Source organism: Drosophila innubila, chromosome X, assembly GCF_004354385.1.
Source record: "Drosophila innubila isolate TH190305 chromosome X, UK_Dinn_1.0, whole genome shotgun sequence".
Lineage (NCBI taxonomy): Eukaryota > Metazoa > Arthropoda > Insecta > Diptera > Drosophilidae > Drosophila > Drosophila innubila.
Genome location: NC_047626.1, coordinates 17,528,825 through 17,547,330, shown reverse-complemented (window position 1 = coordinate 17,547,330; position 18,506 = coordinate 17,528,825). Strand labels below are relative to the sequence as shown.

General features: G+C 35.2%; 2 protein-coding genes across 11 annotated transcripts; one reads left to right on the top strand and one right to left on the bottom strand.

Annotated features, from left to right (window-relative positions):
- The first annotated feature begins 207 nt into the window (after nucleotides 1-207).
- LOC117793113 (casein kinase II subunit beta) lies at nucleotides 208-9,811 on the top strand. 8 transcript variants are annotated; one of them, XM_034633460.1, is made up of 7 exons: nucleotides 208-349; nucleotides 1,357-1,432; nucleotides 2,140-2,242; nucleotides 2,305-2,496; nucleotides 2,576-2,765; nucleotides 3,574-3,655; nucleotides 9,652-9,811. In XM_034633460.1, the coding sequence occupies exons 2-7, from the start codon at nucleotides 1,361-1,363 to the stop codon at nucleotides 9,709-9,711; spliced, it is 699 nt and encodes a 232-aa protein (XP_034489351.1). In that variant the 5' UTR covers nucleotides 208-349; nucleotides 1,357-1,360; the 3' UTR covers nucleotides 9,712-9,811. The 8 variants fall into 8 exon arrangements, with proteins under 8 accessions (XP_034489351.1, XP_034489350.1, XP_034489349.1 ...); XM_034633459.1 differs by having other exon boundaries at nucleotides 9,640-9,811; XM_034633458.1 differs by having other exon boundaries at nucleotides 9,637-9,811.
- A 2,000-nt stretch (nucleotides 9,812-11,811) lies between these two features.
- Nucleotides 11,812-17,255, bottom strand: LOC117793077 (endoplasmic reticulum chaperone BiP). 3 transcript variants are annotated; one of them, XM_034633454.1, is made up of 3 exons: nucleotides 16,972-17,255; nucleotides 14,461-14,638; nucleotides 11,812-14,362 (listed from the first exon to the last, which is right to left on the bottom strand). In XM_034633454.1, exons 2-3 carry the CDS (start codon nucleotides 14,583-14,585, stop codon nucleotides 12,514-12,516), a joined length of 1,974 nt encoding a protein of 657 aa, XP_034489345.1. In that variant the 5' UTR covers nucleotides 14,586-14,638; nucleotides 16,972-17,255; the 3' UTR covers nucleotides 11,812-12,513. The 3 variants fall into 3 exon arrangements, with proteins under 3 accessions (XP_034489345.1, XP_034489343.1, XP_034489346.1); XM_034633452.1 differs by lacking the exon at nucleotides 16,972-17,255 and adding an exon at nucleotides 16,713-16,854; XM_034633455.1 differs by lacking the exon at nucleotides 16,972-17,255 and adding an exon at nucleotides 14,935-15,149.
- Nucleotides 17,256-18,506: the final 1,251 nt, after the last annotated feature.

Below are 18,506 nucleotides of genomic sequence, written 5' to 3'. Positions count from 1 at the left end.
TTGGTTCATTTACATCGCTCACATTTTTTTTTAAATTTATTTTGCCAACTGTTTACAATCCTTAAATAATATTGACTACAAATATTAATACAAATTGCCATTTTATTGCACTATGCCGCTTGCAATCTGAATAAAAATATATTCTGGTATTAAAATATTTTTTAATACCAAACTGGTGAACAGGACTGGTCACTTTAATATTTATCGATATAAGCGATACATCGATACGCTCGTGACATCCCTAATACCGATTGCAAAACCGACAACTCGCAACTCGCTTGTTAAATTTTCGCATTGAAAAAAGTGCTTTAATTAGTAAAAGTGTTTTGAAAATTGTGCGAAAATTAAGGTAAGTGTTTAGGCAAAACCAATAAAGCGATAATAAATATGCAGCCCGATCGCTGGAGCAGTCAAGACAAGTGCAAAAATCATCTAATACGGTGTGTGAACGTGTGCGTGTGTGTCTGTGTCGTGCCGCTACGCCAAGCGCGCTGTTGCTTAAGTCCCAGTTGGAACATTCACAACGCGATGCGATATTTTATATATTTTTTGTTGAGAAAAACAATTATTTAGCTTGTTTAAAGTTCAATACAATTCTATTATTGCAATACCAATATAATCGAAATGGCTTAGTGTTTTCAACAAAATAGTCTACATTTAAGCACGCAAACAGTGCTCGATTTCCACACGGGTGTATTTGACTACAACGAATTTCACTGCTTCCACTCGGTGTCTCTTTTTTTTCTGAATTTCTTCGCTGCTGCTGCTGTTTCACTGTGTGCTTCTTCTTGCTGCTCGGCACATTTTGTATGAGCGCTTGTCAAAATACGCGTACAAATTTCCGTTCAATCGAGTGTGCGTTGAAAATAACAAGAGAAGAAAAATTCGTTTTAAAAGCAGCAGAAACATCAATACGATATCGCAAAAAAAGGGGCATAAAACGTGGAACGGCTAACGAATATTTATGAAATTATTATAATAATTGGTAAATCGAGACGCGGACTAAAAACTCGTGGACAAATTCGATTCGTTTACCTTTCGTTGTGTGCGTGTGTTTTAGTTACATATATACGTTTCTTGACGTTGTGTATTGGTGCGCTCCCCCCTTTGCCCCCGCCCACTGCCCTCCCAGCTCCATCTGCAGCAACCAAAACGACACCTTCTATGGTTTTTTCAACAATAAATTCGTCAAATTACGCAAAATAATTCCTACAATGTAGGTTGGACACACTAATTATAACAACAGCAGAAAAAAAAAAAAAAATCCATTGCAAGCGCACTATGTCTTTTATTATTTTGATTTATTTGTATTTATGCGACTTTCTCGTCTTCCCCTCTCTCTATTTTATGATACAGCAAAATGAGCAGCTCCGAGGAAGTCTCTTGGGTTACCTGGTTCTGCGGGCTTCGCGGCAATGAGTTCTTCTGCGAGGTAAGTATTACAGCAATCTGTAATCCGCATTGCATCCAAAATACATTTCCTTGTGCCATGTTGTTACCTAAGCGCGCGCGCGTTGTCAGTGCAACAGCAGCAGGTACAGTGGTCGCCACACGGCGCCAACTGCAGCCAACTTCACATACAATAAATACAGTATGTAAACTAACTGATTTGACCAATTGAAATCACCTTGTTTTTTTTCTGTTTTTTTTTATATATTTATTTATTTTCTTATTTTAAGGCAGCTAAGAACAAGTTTCATTAAATCTATTTTAAGTTAACTTTCTTTGTGTTTTGTCAAAACAGTTACTCAACATACTGTACGTATTTACTTAAATATTTATTATGCCCAAGCGTTGTTTACTTGGAGACTGGAATGCAGTTTACATATCTTTAAAGAAATTAATTCATGATTTAACAAAACAAAATCAAATTACGCTTTTGAAACTGTTATCAACAACAAGGTGGCAAGTACAGTAAACACTACTGAATCTTCTAATCGAATAAAGCTGTCACAAACTTTGTGCAGTGTTCACTCTATCGAGCATGCACTGTATACATATATAAGGTGGAGCACTGTACACTAAGACTCACACACACACATACACACATGGCACACTCATAATTAAAAGAGAAACGTTCGGTTGATGCACATTTTTCATATGCGTCTTCTTTATCCATTTATCCATTGTCTTGTTTAGGTTGATGAGGATTACATACAGGACAAGTTCAATTTAACTGGTTTAAATGAACAGGTGCCCAATTATCGCCAGGCCTTGGACATGATATTGGATCTGGAGCCCGGTAATTATTTCAATAATTTTTAAATATCTAATAAATAAATATATATATATCAAATTTTGCAGAGGATGAACTTGAGGACAATCCATTGCAATCGGATATGACCGAACAGGCAGCTGAAATGCTTTACGGACTCATACACGCTAGATATATACTAACAAATCGCGGCATCGCTCAAATGATTGAGAAATATCAAACTGGCGATTTTGGACATTGCCCACGTGTCTACTGTGAGAGTCAGCCCATGTTGCCTTTGGGTGCGTACATTCTTATATACATATATATACATATGTATATATATCATATATTAATTATACGTTCATCTATCGCATACAGGCCTGTCGGATATACCCGGCGAGGCAATGGTGAAAACCTATTGCCCCAAGTGCATTGATGTTTATACACCAAAATCATCGCGTCATCATCACACTGATGGAGCCTATTTTGGCACTGGTTTTCCACACATGCTCTTCATGGTGCATCCCGAGTATCGCCCCAAGCGTCCTATTAATCAATTTGTTCCACGGTAAGTATTTATCCGTAACCGTAACACCAAAATAATACAATTCTCGATTTCCATATTTCTTGATAATCATATACTAAGTATAAAAGTAGCTATTTTAAAATAATAATCAAAATTTTCGTATTTGTTATTAAAAGTATATAAGTTGTTCTAAAAACCATAACTAACCCTATTTATACATGATATACTAGGATCGCCAGAGTTACAAATTAATTTAATGAATTGCGATTATAATCAAGAAAATTAAGATCAGTAAAATTACTGGGTATTTGATTGATTCTAAAACAATGGAGTCATCATAATTTAATCAACATTCTCTCAAAATCGTGGAATGAACAACGAAATTGTAAGGGATTTGGCAAAAAAAATATACAGCGGTGCCACAGAAAACGAAACCAACCGTAAATCTCCCAAATCTCCATACATTGTTGGCAGCTTTTCGGTTGGTTTCGGTCTCTGTGGCACCTCTGATAGTTTTTTTTTTTTTTGTATTAAACTAAACCAAGCTAAATTTTGGATTCTTAAAACGAATCTGTGAACCAAAATGTAGCTTAATAGTTCGTATAATCCAACCAAACCTTTCTATATATAATTCATCTCGAATAATATTTTCAGAGCATTCGATTTTTAAAATATTTAACTGCGTGGTTTTTTTTTAGACGTTTCGTAATTCTATATAAGGAATATGATTTATTTTAAGTATTTGTAAAATGAATATTTTTATACATTTGCTAATTAAATGTTTCTTTTTATATTTCATGCCCAATTCCGTCTCGGATCTTGCAAACAACAACAACAACAATAACTACAGTCTGTACGGCTTTAAAATTCACAGCTTAGCTTATCAAATTCAGCTGCAGGCAGCAGCCAGTTTCAAAATGCCACTACGAGCGGTAAATTTAAAATGAAATTTCTAATTAATAATTTTTTATTGACTAAAAACAAACAAAAAAAAAAAAAAAAAAAACAAAAAAAAAACACAAAAGAATCACTTTAAGATAAACATGCAAAACAAACGTCAACTAAGCATATATATATATCTATATATTTTTTTTTTATTTGTTTCTCTCCCCACACATACAACCACCAAACAACCAACCAACCAACCAACCAAACCAACACAAAAACACCTAATGGTCATCTATCTGAACGACAACCAATTCTAACCTGATTCTGAACTCTGATCAAACCGAATCCAACATCTATATATATTCAATATGCACATGTGTATGTGTGTTGTTAATATTTTTATCTATAAAATTGTGCCGTGTTTTTTGTCTGCATATATCGATAAACACAACAACGATCGTCGTCGATGCATATATACATATATATATATATCTATATATATATAATATACACCTACATATATCGATAAAATGCCATACCCCAACTATCTCCCCATCCAAAACATTTGTGTATAGAAAAACTAATTCAAAAAACATACACGCACGAAAACAAAACACACAAACACACACACACGCATACACATAAAAACAAACACAAACAACAACAACAAACCCATAACATTGCATATATATATATATGATTGATTATAAAGAAACGAGAGACATAGTTTCAACTGAGGAGATCCGACAGCTACAGACCGTAATAAGTGCAGAGGTTTTGAGCGCCACAAGCAAAAATCATTTATATAAAATAAAATTTAAAAAAAAAAATATATACAAAACAAACAAACTGCGTTTATATTTAACAAAAAAAAAAAAAGAAAAACGAATGAAAATAACAAAAGCATATAAATAAATTCGTAGTGAAGTGAACAAGTAGTAGAAAATGTATTTAAAAGCAAAAAGAAAAACAATGAATAGAAAGAAAATAAACAAAGAAAAAGACAATGAAACGAAAAAGTTTTATGAAATTGGACACAAAACACGAAATATTAAAGAGAAACAAAGTACGGAAATTAAGTTTTCTTAAAGCAACACACAGCACACAAACAAACAAACAATCACACACACATACACGTACACGCACACATATGTACGCCTTCATACACATCACAATCCATAAATGGCCATAACATTGATCGGAATCGTTATCGATATCGAACATGTCGCATTCATACAAAAATCTCTCATCAGTGCGAACATAACGAATTTTTTGTCGTTTACATAACAATCAAACATACATACATATGTATGGATATGTACTCTATTAAATATATACAGTGGTCACTCGATATCTGAACTTGTTCAATTTTGGCATTTAACAATTTTGGCATTTCAAATGTAGAATATCTTTTTAACAGTAGCCCATTTCCAACTGGCAATTTCTTTCGGTTACTCGAATTTTAGGCAATACTAATTATAAAAACTTGGAGAGTTTGTAATTATCCAGCGATCACTGTATGTATACATACATGCATATATAGTTAATATACTTATGTTAGCATTTAATATTAGTAAGCAACAAAAGAATGCAGCAAAACTAACATGAACCAAATGGCACATTATCTAGAATTACATGCATATAATGTATCTGTATCTTCATCAATTTTGCGCTTAAGTTTTCAAAAAAAAAACAAAACATACAACACATAGATACACACAACACACACATATACGCGTACATACATGCATACAATAATAGTTTCATATTCACAATCAATTCGAACCTAGTATTGGTAATAATTAATTATGCTTATAATGATCGATTTTGTCTTTAGTTTATAGTTTGTGTTCTTTGTATTGTTTGTTTTTGTTTGCTATTTACATAACTTTCATAATTTTTTTGTATGTTGTAAACCAGGACAACACTAGACCAAAACAACACAGTTAGTTCAACTGAGTGAATAGTAATGAATATGAGCGAGATAAATAGAAATAGAGCAAGAAAGAAAGTAACGTTATGTTTGTCCATATATACAACGATACGAGCAACATAGTACTTCCAGAAAATCATAAATAACATGAAGAAACCACTAAATAAATAGTATTATTATATATGTAAATGCAACGTTTCTAATTGACATATGTACAACATAGACAAAACAAAAACACATATTATAATAATAACTATAATAACGTTGATCCAATGATCAAAGTAATGTTTCAAAATAGTAAGCAAAAAGTTAAAAATAATTGAAAAGCAACCTAACAACCAATCCACCCCTCCCCCACACAAAGCTATGTGAAGTATCGTCAAACCGGAAGAATCAATCAGTGAAATCGGATGTCAGAATGCCGTCAACAACAGGCACACACCCAAACAATACACGCACACACACAAATACCACAACTGACAACAATTCAACAACAAACAATCAACCAAAAACCAATGAGAAGAAGAAGGACAAGGAGAAGGAGAAGAAGGAGGTCAAGTTGAAGAAGTCGCCTCAGTAAACTCAGTAACTAGAAGAGAGACAAGCGGCAACAAAATCTCAAATAAAGATGAAGAAACACCACAAGGATACACAATGTTGTGAATGAGGAAGATCAGCAGAGAAAATCAACAACAACAACAAAAGAAGATAAAGATGAAAAAGACGATGATGAAGTTGGCAGCGATGGCAGCATTCGCAAGAACTGGCCAAATACTGCTGCCAGTGTTACCCTGCCTTATCAATATCACTCACAAAGCAATAACACGAAAACGTTCGAATTCGAAAGTTCAAGTCGCGCACAAAATTTCCTTTTGATTTTCAAAGATAAAATTTAACGAAATCCATTTTGAAACTACAAAATAACATAGCTAGCCACTTATTGGTTTTATACACACACACACACACATGCATAAATATATATGTGTATATTTGTATAATTGAATTATAAATGAAACGATTATGTTAAAATATAATAATTGCATATTGAAATGGTCACACCTAAATTTTAAGAAAACGCGCTGCTGAAACTAGAAACAAACGAAATAATTTCGGAGTGCCGAAATTGCAATACCCTTGAAGACTTTTCTATCAATATAGTGTAGTCCGATTTGTTTAATAGTAGGCACATTTATATATGTATATTTAATAAACATTTTTTTAATTGATTGTAGATACTCGAACATAAATTTGTAACTACCTACACACATACATACTTACAATATGATATAGTGCTAGTGCTCCGATATGTTCGTATTATAAATACGTTCTCTGCAAGGGTATAAAATGTGAATTAAATTGTGTGTTTGTTAATTTCCAAGCTTGTTTTTAACAATGCAGCGTAACACGATTAGTTATTAAGGGTCCAAAGTGAACATAGATTTTTTTCTGTTTTAAACATACCGTATAATTTTTGTTAATACACTTATAGGCGCAAATATGAAACTCAAGTTTATTTTGCAATATACAATACTTATCACAATTATTATTGCCTTATCAAGATACTTTTATGTAACTTTTTTTTAAACACGACCAAATGTGTTTCATTTTTTTTTTGTATTTCTTAGTTTCATTAAATTTATTTAACAAAATACGAAATTTGTGTGCAGTCAAATAAAAAAAAAAACTTAATAGACTTGCATACTAAATTAAATGAAAGGAACACAGCAAAAAATAAGTACATAAAACAATAAAAGTGAAAATTTTTTAAGCAAATTAGCAGTAATATATATATATATATAGTATATTATATATAGAAATCGATACAAAGGCCAAGTGCGTAAGGAACGTTGATTAGTTGACGATTGCATACCTAAAACTGTTTACAATTGATATATAACTGATACTGATAAATTTAAAAGAAACGTAAGATAAAAACTAAACACAAAAAAAAAACAAAAAAAAAATGATACCAAGATGATAAGTAATAATAATAACAATAACTAAAATAAAAACAAAACTGATATTTAATACAATTTGCAGTCTATCATTTTGGTAATTTTGTACATAGGCTAAATAGAAACGCACACACATCGATTTCGATATGCTGATACTCTTATTCATACTTCCATATACATATCACATATCATACATTTGTACTTAATAACATAATTATGTGCTAACATAACATCGCTCTATAAGTCTCCATGTTTGTACGTACTTACTCTCATCTCAACTGTGTGTTCCATGTGGATCGATGTGTGGTGTTGGATGTCTACATACCTTAAGTATCTGTTCATTGTTTTTGGGCTATATTGCTTTTGATTTTAATTTCATTTCTCTCTCCATGCTATGCTATACATTTTTATTTTTTACATATGTATAACAATATCGACAACATCAACTAAATCTAGGACTACATCGCGCTCTGTCAGGAGATCTTAAGTCGTCCCGATCCCGAGGCCGAAGCTGAATAGTTTTAATCGGCTGTCCGCTATCGTTGTGCTCTTCCCACTTTCTAGCAAAGATGACGATTAAAAAAGCTGCTCCTATTGCCATTTCACTCTAACCACCGCACGCACGCACCCTCGCTCGCTCGCTCGCTAAGAAATGGCATTACTGACAAAAGCTAGATGCTATCCTGATACCGTACACTCGAAACATGTGCGCTTGCTTACCTATGAGATACGATACGAAATTGTATCTTTTGCTTCCCATTTTGCAATTTACATTGTCGCCATGCAAATGTGAATAACGATTTAAACAAAAAAAAAAAAATAAACCAAGCACAAACTGTCTTCTTTTTTTATTGTAACTTATACATTATTTATTGGTTGGGTATTCGATCCATTACCGCACTTGACTCTTAACCCATACACACGCACGCTTCTTATCAGAAACACGATTCACAAATATCAGTTGTACATTATTCACATTTAAACTTAAAGTGTGCCATTGACAACGAGAGGAGGATAAGTTTATCCAGATCATAACTTACACATACTTATGTACATCTATATGTATGTTAAGTGGCTCACAGCATATTTGACCCACTATTTTTTTTAGCTGTTTTGGTTTTATTGCTTAATTCATACGATACATATTAAAAAAAATAAATAAATAAAATAAAAATACTTTGTCCAAGTTTCATTAGTAAATTCATGTAAAATTTCGAATATTTAAGAGTAGTGGGTCAAATAAGCTGGGAACCCCTATAAATAGCTTTTTTCAGTTGTGATTTGATTCGAAAGTTCGACGACCATTTAAACATACAAATATACATGTACGGAGCGATCCTTTGGAACGGTTCACTTATGAATTGGCAACAAAAAACTTGACAACTCTTCATGCACATTCTTCGTTTTCCATTTCCTTTCCTTCCCCTACACTCCAAAAGTTTATTTCGTTGGCTCTGCCAACTTGCAATTTGATATTGTAATGTATGTACATATAGATACATAGATTATATACTGATTGTGTTTACACGGTTGCCACATTTTGTACATAAGTTCTTTTTTTTTTTTTAAGATTTTGGTAGTTTTTTATTATTAAAAATTTTTGATTTTCCTTAATTATGAACTTTACGTATACATTTTACCACGGTTTAAAAGTATCTAAAGAAGCAGAAAAGCGATATGTGTGATGTGTGATAAAACATACATATTTTATTACAGCTTAATTTGGTAGTTATCCGAAAAAAAATGAAGTAATTATTTTAGTTTGAATACAATGTAAAAATAGCCAGAAAACTAGATTTATATATATAAATTAAATGAAATTGCTTCTTTTGATACATACATGTGTACATTAAGTGGCAATTGTGTGTATGTAATACATATGTATGTACATATATTTGAACATATATATACATATATATATATATGTGTGTGTGTTTTTATCAACAAGTATTTCTTGCGCTTTCTTGATTGTTTCTTTTTACGTTATTCTCTCTTTCATTGTGTCTTCCTTTCTTTGTATCTTTGTTCTTGTTGCGCGCAAATTGGTGACAAATTCTGGCAATCTTCATGTACGATAAACGATCTCGATCTTGATCTTGTCTTGCACTTCTCTAATGTCCATATGATCCGGTCTCAGCAGCAACGTGGCCAGCCTCCAAAGGACGAAGAGCCTGAGAACAATGCCATCGATACGATTCCAAAGCGCATCTAAAAGTGCAAACCTGCAGCAGCCGTTACAACAATAAACACACATACCTACTATAAATACAGACAAAAACACAAAAACTAATGAGCACACCGACACACACACACAAACAGTAAAAGTTAGTCGTGCTAAACACTAAATTAGAGATGAGCATGGTTCGAAGAAGGTCTTCTGAAGCATGTAAGACAAATATTTTGGGCATTCCATAAAGAGATTCAGATTAGATTTTATTTTGATTTCGGAGATCAGCTGTTCACAGGTGCTGCATAAAAAAAGTGCAGCAAAAAAGGCAAATCTGGTCACACTTAAAAGCTTTTATTACATGTTTGACCGTTCACTATAGTAATATTGTTTGGACACACTTCATTTAATATAAAGAACGTTAAAAGTTTCCTGCATTTCAAATTTAAAATATTAAATAATTACACATTGAAATTGTTTGAATTGCAGTTAAAGCATTATTCGGAAAAAGTATAGAAACATTTTAATTCTACTTATATTAAAAACGCCTAAGAAAAATAGTTTTCACACTTTCTTTTGTCATTATGTATTTTACGGTCTAATTTATGAATTCACGAAATCAAAATCTAATCAGTGTGCAAAAAATGTCGTTCCAGAAACTGAGTCAGACCTGCTTATATATAATCAAAATCTAATCCGAATCTGTTTCAGAAATAACCCTATTATTGCTGGCACGGCACGACAAAAAGCGAGCCCATGTCCTCTATGCGTAAAACTGAAAGTGCAGCGACTACACACACACACACACACTCACATACACACACACAGGCGAATTCAGAAAAACACTCAGCTTTGTCAGCCCTGGTCCTTGCGCCAGGCGAATTCGATTCAATTTTATTCTTTGCATTTTATTTACTAAGTGAACGGCTAAAAGTTTAGCATAGTTTTTAAATATTTAGTCAAGTTCCCATATTTCCCAACCCCACCCCACACCACGCAACCAACCCCCATACCAGAGAGGACGGTCCATTGACGAAACGAGATAATATACTCGTACTAATACCATTTATCTAAAACAAAAAAAAAAAGAAAATCGAGTCGAGAACCTGTATCCGTTACATCCTCCAACAACAAACAAACCAGGAACAACAGCAGCTACGAGAGCCGATAATTGTGTCAAATCGGTTATCGTTGTATTTCGATATACAGTATGTCAAATAACAGTTCAGATAAAAATAAACGTACGAAATAACACAAAGCAAATAACCTATTAGTTATAACCTATTAGTTATTTGCTTAGTGGTAATATGTACATGTATTTTATTTTTTAAAATATTTGAACCCAATGGATCTTATTTATTTTTAAAAAAGAAAGAAAAAAAAGAACAAAAAAAAAAAGAAATCCAAGAAATGGTTAGATTTGCAAAATTTGTCGAAACACTTACTTGACATACTGTACCTATGAGAGTGCATTCGTATATAAGTATATAGTGAAATACACATGTGTACACAATAAACAATATAAATATACCGTTAGCTTATTTATATAAATATTTAAAAAATGAAAAAAAAAAAACAAACAAATATTTTATGTATTTTTTTAATGTATTTAAGATAATTAAGATTACTCGTAACGCAGTAACTGAAAAACTGAACCGTAGAATATCGGATCGGTGAAAAAAGTAAAGCAAGAAGCTCCCCAAATCGAGAGCTTCATAAATCTGAATGCGAAAGGAAATGAAATTCGTAGAACAAATAAACAAATAAAAAGAGAAAATAAATCAAGTAAAAGTCAAAAAACGATTGAAAGAAATTTTGTTATTTCTTTGTGCATTTTTGATCTTGGTTCTATCTTTCCTTTCCCCTCTCATCACCCATTCCGATAATAAGTAAAAACAAGTGAATGTTTCTTTTATTTGATTTTTTTTTCTTTATTTTGTTTTTAAATAAATTATTAGGTTCTTCGTAAAATCGAAGGATCCATTATTATTATATTGTTGGTTTTTTGTATTTTTAGTGTTTGTAATTATTTTCATATTTATTGAATTATTTACGTTTCCTGCTACACATGTCTCTTTTTTTTTATTGCCCCGCAGCTCTTTGTGTCTCTCTCTCTCTTTCTTTTCTATCTCTTGTCACGCGATCTTATACATATAACATTTTTTTATTTTGTTTTATTTTCTTAATAAGATTGTTTATAACTTGTAGGCTAACCTATTGATTTGTGATTCCTCATTAGAAGTTAGCGTTTATCAAAAAATATACAGTATTCGGGGATTGGTAATAGGTAATTGGCCATTGTTAAAGGAATGCGAGGAACACACTTGATTCTCCCTCTTCTTTATATATTATAATCATAAACATCATCAGCATCGTTATCATCATCATATCTCAACTACCTAAACTTCTATGCTCCGTTGCGATTTTGGGCCCGAAATGAAATCTTCATTTTAAAAATTATAATATAGAAGAAAACATTATAGAATTTGTTATAAAGAAAACATTAAATTAAAAAAAAAAAACGAAAACTAAAAATGTGCTACAAGGAATTTTGCGTGCGGTGATTGTTGAAGAAAATTGTTTGTTGAGCTGTTTGTGTTAACCTGTTTTGCTTTGGGGTTTTTCTTTCTTTCTTTCTTTCCTTATGGTGGAGGAGAAGGAGAAGGAGGGTGTGGTGTCGTGTCGTGTTGGTTGTTGTAATTTGTTGCTGTTGCCGGTTGTTTTCATATTCATGTTACTTGCAATTAAGTTTATAATTGTTTAATCAGTCTGATTTACTTCTACTGCCAAAACTATTTATATAATCAAACGTTCGTTACGATCATCGATCATCATCACATGGCCGGCTTACAGCTCATCCTTGAGATCATCGCCGGCCTCGCCACCCTCTGTTGGTGGTACACCGCCAGTGCCTTGATACAGCTTGGCAATGACTGGCTGAACGATGGCCTCCAGATCCTTCTTCTGTTTCTTGTACTCCTCGGGATCAGCATCGGGATTCTGTTCAAGCCATTTGATCGACTCATCGATGGCCGACTCCAATTTGGTCTTCTCCTCATCGCTCAGCTTGGCGCCCAGTTTCTCCTTGTCGCCAATCTGGTTCTTTAGACTGTAAGCGTACGATTCCAGCTCGTTGCGCGACTCGACGCGCTCCTTCAGCTTCTTGTCCTCATCGGCGAACTTCTCGGCATCGTGGATCATGCGATCAATGTCCTCGGGTGTCAGACGATTCTGGTCATTGGTAATGACAATCTTTTCCTTGTTACCGGTGCCCTTATCCTCAGCGCTGACCTGCAGAATGCCGTTGGCATCGATTTCGAACGAAACCTCAATTTGTGGAATGCCACGTGGTGCGGGTGGAATGCCGGTCAGATCGAATTTGCCCAACAAATGGTTATCCTTGGTCATGGGACGCTCACCCTCGTACACCTGAATGGTCACTGTGTGCTGGTTGTCAGAGGCCGTGGAGAACACCTGCGACTTCTTGGTGGGAATGACAGTGTTGCGTGGAATCAGCTTGGTCATCACACCGCCAACGGTCTCGATACCCATGGTCAGTGGATTGACATCGAGCAGCACGATGGCATCTGTATCCTGTTCGCCAGAGAGAACGCCAGCCTGGACAGCGGCACCATAAGCGACAGCCTCATCGGGATTGATGCCACGGGATGGTTCCTTGCCGCCAAAGAAGTCCTTGACCAGCTGTTGCACTTTCGGGATACGAGTGGAACCACCAACGAGCACAATCTCATGCACATCCTTCTTGTTCATGTCGGCATCCTCGAGCACCTTTTGCACCGGCTTCAGAGTCGAACGGAACAGATCCAAGTTGAGCTCCTCGAACTTGGCACGGGTCAGCGTCTCGGAGAAGTCATCGCCCTCAAAGAATGATTCGATTTCGATGCGCACCTGGTGGGAACCGGACAGAGCACGCTTTGCCTTCTCGACCTCACGACGCAACTTCTGCACAGCACGGTTGTCCTTGCGGATGTCCTTGCCCTTCTTCTTCTTGTACAGCTTGATGAAGTGATCCATGACACGCTGATCGAAATCTTCACCGCCCAAGTGAGTGTCACCGTTGGTGGCCACCACCTCGAAGACACCATTGTCAATGGTCAGCAGGGAGACATCGAAGGTACCGCCACCCAAATCAAAGACCAGCACATTCTTCTCGCCCTCCTTCTTGTCCAGACCATAGGCAATGGCAGCGGCTGTCGGTTCATTGATGATGCGCATCACCTGGAGACCGGCAATGACACCGGCATCCTTGGTCGCCTGACGCTGGGCATCATTGAAATAGGCTGGCACGGTGACCACCGCATGGGTGACCTTCTTGCCCAGATATGCTTCAGCGGTTTCCTTCATCTTGCCCAACACCATGGCGGAGATTTCCTCCGGAGCAAAGATCTTGGCACCCTGCGACGTATCGACGCTAATGTGTGGCTTCGAGTTCTTCTCCACCACCTTGAAGGGGAAGAACTTGATGTCGTGCTGCACATTCGTGTCGGACCATTCGCGTCCAATCAGACGCTTGGCATCGAACACAGTGTTCTCTGGATTTGTGGTCAATTGATTCTTGGCGGCATCACCAATCAGACGCTCGCCATCGGCTGTGAATGCCACGTACGAGGGTGTAATACGATTACCCTGATCGTTGGCAATGATCTCAACGCGTCCATTTTTGTAAACGCCAACACTAAAATCAAATGGGAGAGAAACAAATTAGATAATCCAATTGGAAAGTGTTTGTTTATCCACTACGCTCGACGATTCCAATTGGTATCGAGTACTTACCATGAGTATGTGGTGCCCAGATCGATACCGATAACGGTGCCCAACTCCTTGTCCTTCTCCTTCTTCTCCTCACCGAGTGAGAGGCCAACAAAGGCCACTACGGCCAGTAAAATGCACAACTTCATGGCGCAGCTCCTTATTCTCTGTTAATTACTAGTTTAATTAATTACTAGTTAAACTGCAACGATAAGTAAAGGCGAAAAATCGACGATTAATAAAATGCGCTTAGCTTTTGTACACGTCAACACACACACACACACGCACACAAAGAAAGAGAGTGCGAGAGAATGTGCGAGAGTAAGAAGCTTCCAGGCAGACAGCCGAAAAAAAAGCGCTGACGTTGCGGTTAATGCTGTCAACAGGTAATACCGTTATGTGTGCTACTTTTGAAAATCGCTCAAACAATTTATGGCACACGTTCGGCCCAATAAAAATGCCATGTGTACTTTAACACATATGTACATATGTATGTACCTGAAGAAAGCGCTGGAAAGAGGAGGAGGAAAACACGTCTAGTTCTGTGGCTAACCGATTAACAACTGTTAAAGCTGCCCGTACTCTTCTGCTCACAACGCAGCGTTCCGTTTCGTCGCTCTGCCTCTGCCTGTAGCTCAGCTTCAGCTCACTGACATTGACCGACGCTGCTGCTCTGTCAGCGTCGACGTCTTAAAAAGAGCTACAGCTACAGCAACAACTACAACAATAACAACAGCAATCGCAACGTTGCTATAGAAATTTTTGTATACGTGGTAACATTTTTCTGGTTCTTTCTGTTGCCATCGGTAATCTCACTCGCTCTTGCTCTCTCTCTCTCTCTCTGTGCTTCTTACAAAAATACAAATTGCCGGCCACTCTCCTTACACTTTTGAGAAAACTGGTTTTGCTTTGCTTCACACGTTGAGTATCTTCTTTTAGTTATTTGCCGCGTTTTGCATACTCAATGAGTGAATGAGTGAGTACATTAACTACGAATGCCATCGAGTGTAAAAAGCACAAACAATCCCCGCCCACGCCTCGTCCGGTGAAAGTTAAGGCGGGAGTACGTTTCTGTGCCGGCACAACTTGCAATCAAATTCTTTGCTCATACTACAGTATGTCAAGTAACCGTTGTGGCAAAAATAAAATTAAAATAATAATCGTGTTTTTTATTTATAAAAATAGTTAATGAATCTTGTTTGTTGTATTTTCAATTTGTAAGAATTTTTTATTCAAGTCAAGACACTTACTTAACTGACTGTATCTCACTCGATGTGTTTGCTTTAACTTAAAATAAGTAGTAGGTAACCCACAATGGTTATTGTCTTTATGCTCTTCTGACGTGTACTTTTGTCAGTTACGAAGCATAATAACGAACTTATTTAGATATGTTTGCAGCTTGGGGATTTGTTTTAAATGACGTGTACAAAGCTGATTGACTGGCAGTTGCAAAAAAAAAAAAAACACAAATACTCTTAAAATGGCAAATACGAAGAGACGAAGAGAGCAGACGATAAGTTGGCGCAGGCGCTTGCCCTGTCTCTATCTCTGTTTCTGTTTCTATGTATGTGCGCGTTGGTGTCAATTTAAATTGAGTTTGATTTTCGCAATTGTGATAACCGAAATGTTGAAATGAAGTGTTGTTGCCAAGTCATCTTTGAGATAATACTGCACTCTAACAATGCGAGAGCAAAAACGCAATATTGAAGGAAAACAACCAGCTGTGCAGTTAGGCGGCGTTTGACCAGTGTGTCCACACATATTGACCAAAGAAAGGCGGCCTTATGTATGAAATGTCCAGCAGACGACAGTCAGCTTGATGTGAATGAACTTTGTTAATAAATTTGGTTATGCTAATTTGTAACTACAAACACACACACACTCATACACATGTATGTTAATTATACACGGTTAACCGTCACCCAACAATGTTACACGTCATGCAATTCGGGGTCACACTGGCAACTAGCAGTGGCGTAGAGAAAAGGCGAATGCAAATTGCATATGAATATTACCAGAATCCGCGCACTGCAGACACTTAAATTGCATTGAAGCAATGATGGAGAACATGTGCTCTTGTCTATTATGCATCATTGTTTTTTCTTAATTTGTGTATACGACTTTGGGGCCACATTGCCAACATGGCGACACGGCACGACATGTGCAATTAGGTTATTGTGATATTTATTGTAACTGCATTTACTTTTACTTGATGCGATTAACACGTTAAATAATGCCCAATATATTCAACTGGCAAAAGTAAAAAAATAACTTACACTTGACGCTTTGCTATCTTAAGCTTATTTTCTCAAATTTCCTTTCTTGACGTTTGAAACAGAACTGAAAGAATGAAGACAATTGCTGCTGCTTTGTGCCGGCGCTTTCTACACACACACACACACACGCACACAAGCTGCGCAGAGTACACGTCAGTGTTAACTTTACATCAGTGTTGCGAAACTCTCAAAATAGTACGAATTTATCGATTGTTTTCGTTTAAAAAAAAAAACTGTAATTTGAAATTTAAATACTTACTTTGCTATCTAAAGCTAATTTGAGCACTTAAAAAAAATTACAATTTAATTTGTATCTTTGATGAGTCTTTGTTGTCTTTTTTTTGGTTTGTTTATAATTTAATTTTGTACACGGTTTCACAGTCACAGTTTGTTTTTACATATATATACCGAAGAAAAAAAAAAAACAAATTCACTTATTCTTGATCGCACGTAATATTCCAATAATAATAGCGTAGTTTTTCTTTGTGCCGATGTGTTATTTCTTTGCTGTCTGTTTTGAAACTGTTAGCTGCTCTCCCCAATGCCGGGCTATTTATTCAACGCCTTTGTTTATGCTCTGACGTGTTGACCACGTCAGTGTCTGCTGCAATTCTGATTGGCGTTGCGTGGCGCTCACCGTTTCATTTGATTGGCCGGTACTGGAAAGTTCCTCACGCTAGTGGAAAGAGAGCGCAGTGTTATTTCGAAAAGCGTTGTTTGTGTGTTTGACTTCAAACATCATTTTCGTCACCGTTAAAATCAAAGCCGATGACACTGAGTGCTGCTACTGCTCTCTCTCTCCCTCGCTCTCAAATGATTTCTATTGATATTGGCTAGCAGGCTCTTAAATTTATGATTTTATGATGAAAAATAAATATATATTTTTTAAATACCCATTAATCTGCATTTTGACAATAAATGACGTGTACCTAGCGATTTTTATTTATGTGTATACTAAATAAATTTCCAGCAATGACAAATTTTTGAAGTTTTCTATGAGATTCCAGAAAGTGAAACGCCCCAAATAGTGTTTAGTTTTATGGTTTTTGTAATGACACGCAATCGATATCAATATATTTATATTTTTCATAACAATAATAGCATTTAATAATCATTATCAGTGACATGTCAACATACATACACACGTTCAATTAAATTTCATCCAAAGTTTTTCTCAACATTTGTGCAAATTTTCAATTATTAAGTATGTATTAACAATTGCTTAGATTTGCATATTAGTTTTACAATGTAAAAAAGCGTCATTCAAATCAATCGATTGATAAGATGGTTTTTTTTTAATTTTTCGCAGGGACTGTAATCATTATAGTTTTTATTTTAAAAATTGCAATTAAAGAAAGTTTAATTTAGTTTATGCTCTAAAACTTAAGGAATAATCCTAATTTTTCAGCAAACAACTCATTAAACTCATAAAATAATAATTAATCCTCGAGGTTAATTTTTACCCAAAAATAAAATTCGAGTAGTAATTTTGAGTTGTCAATGCATTTTATTAACTGAAAAATTGATTATATAGATTTGACTTGGCTCACTGTGCAAGTTTGAGTTTTATTTTTAAGCAAATAATCATTATTTTTGAACAAATATTTAAACTCAAGGAATAATAGCTATTTTGTAAGTTTTAAGTTTTGTTTAAAATTGGGAAAATTTGTTTAAGTTTTAAAGTTAAACGCACAATAAATCTTTATTTTGAGAGCAAATTATTGGAATTCGTAATTTTGTAAATTATGGTATGGAAAATGCATAGATAACCCTATAAGAATAATATTCGTATAC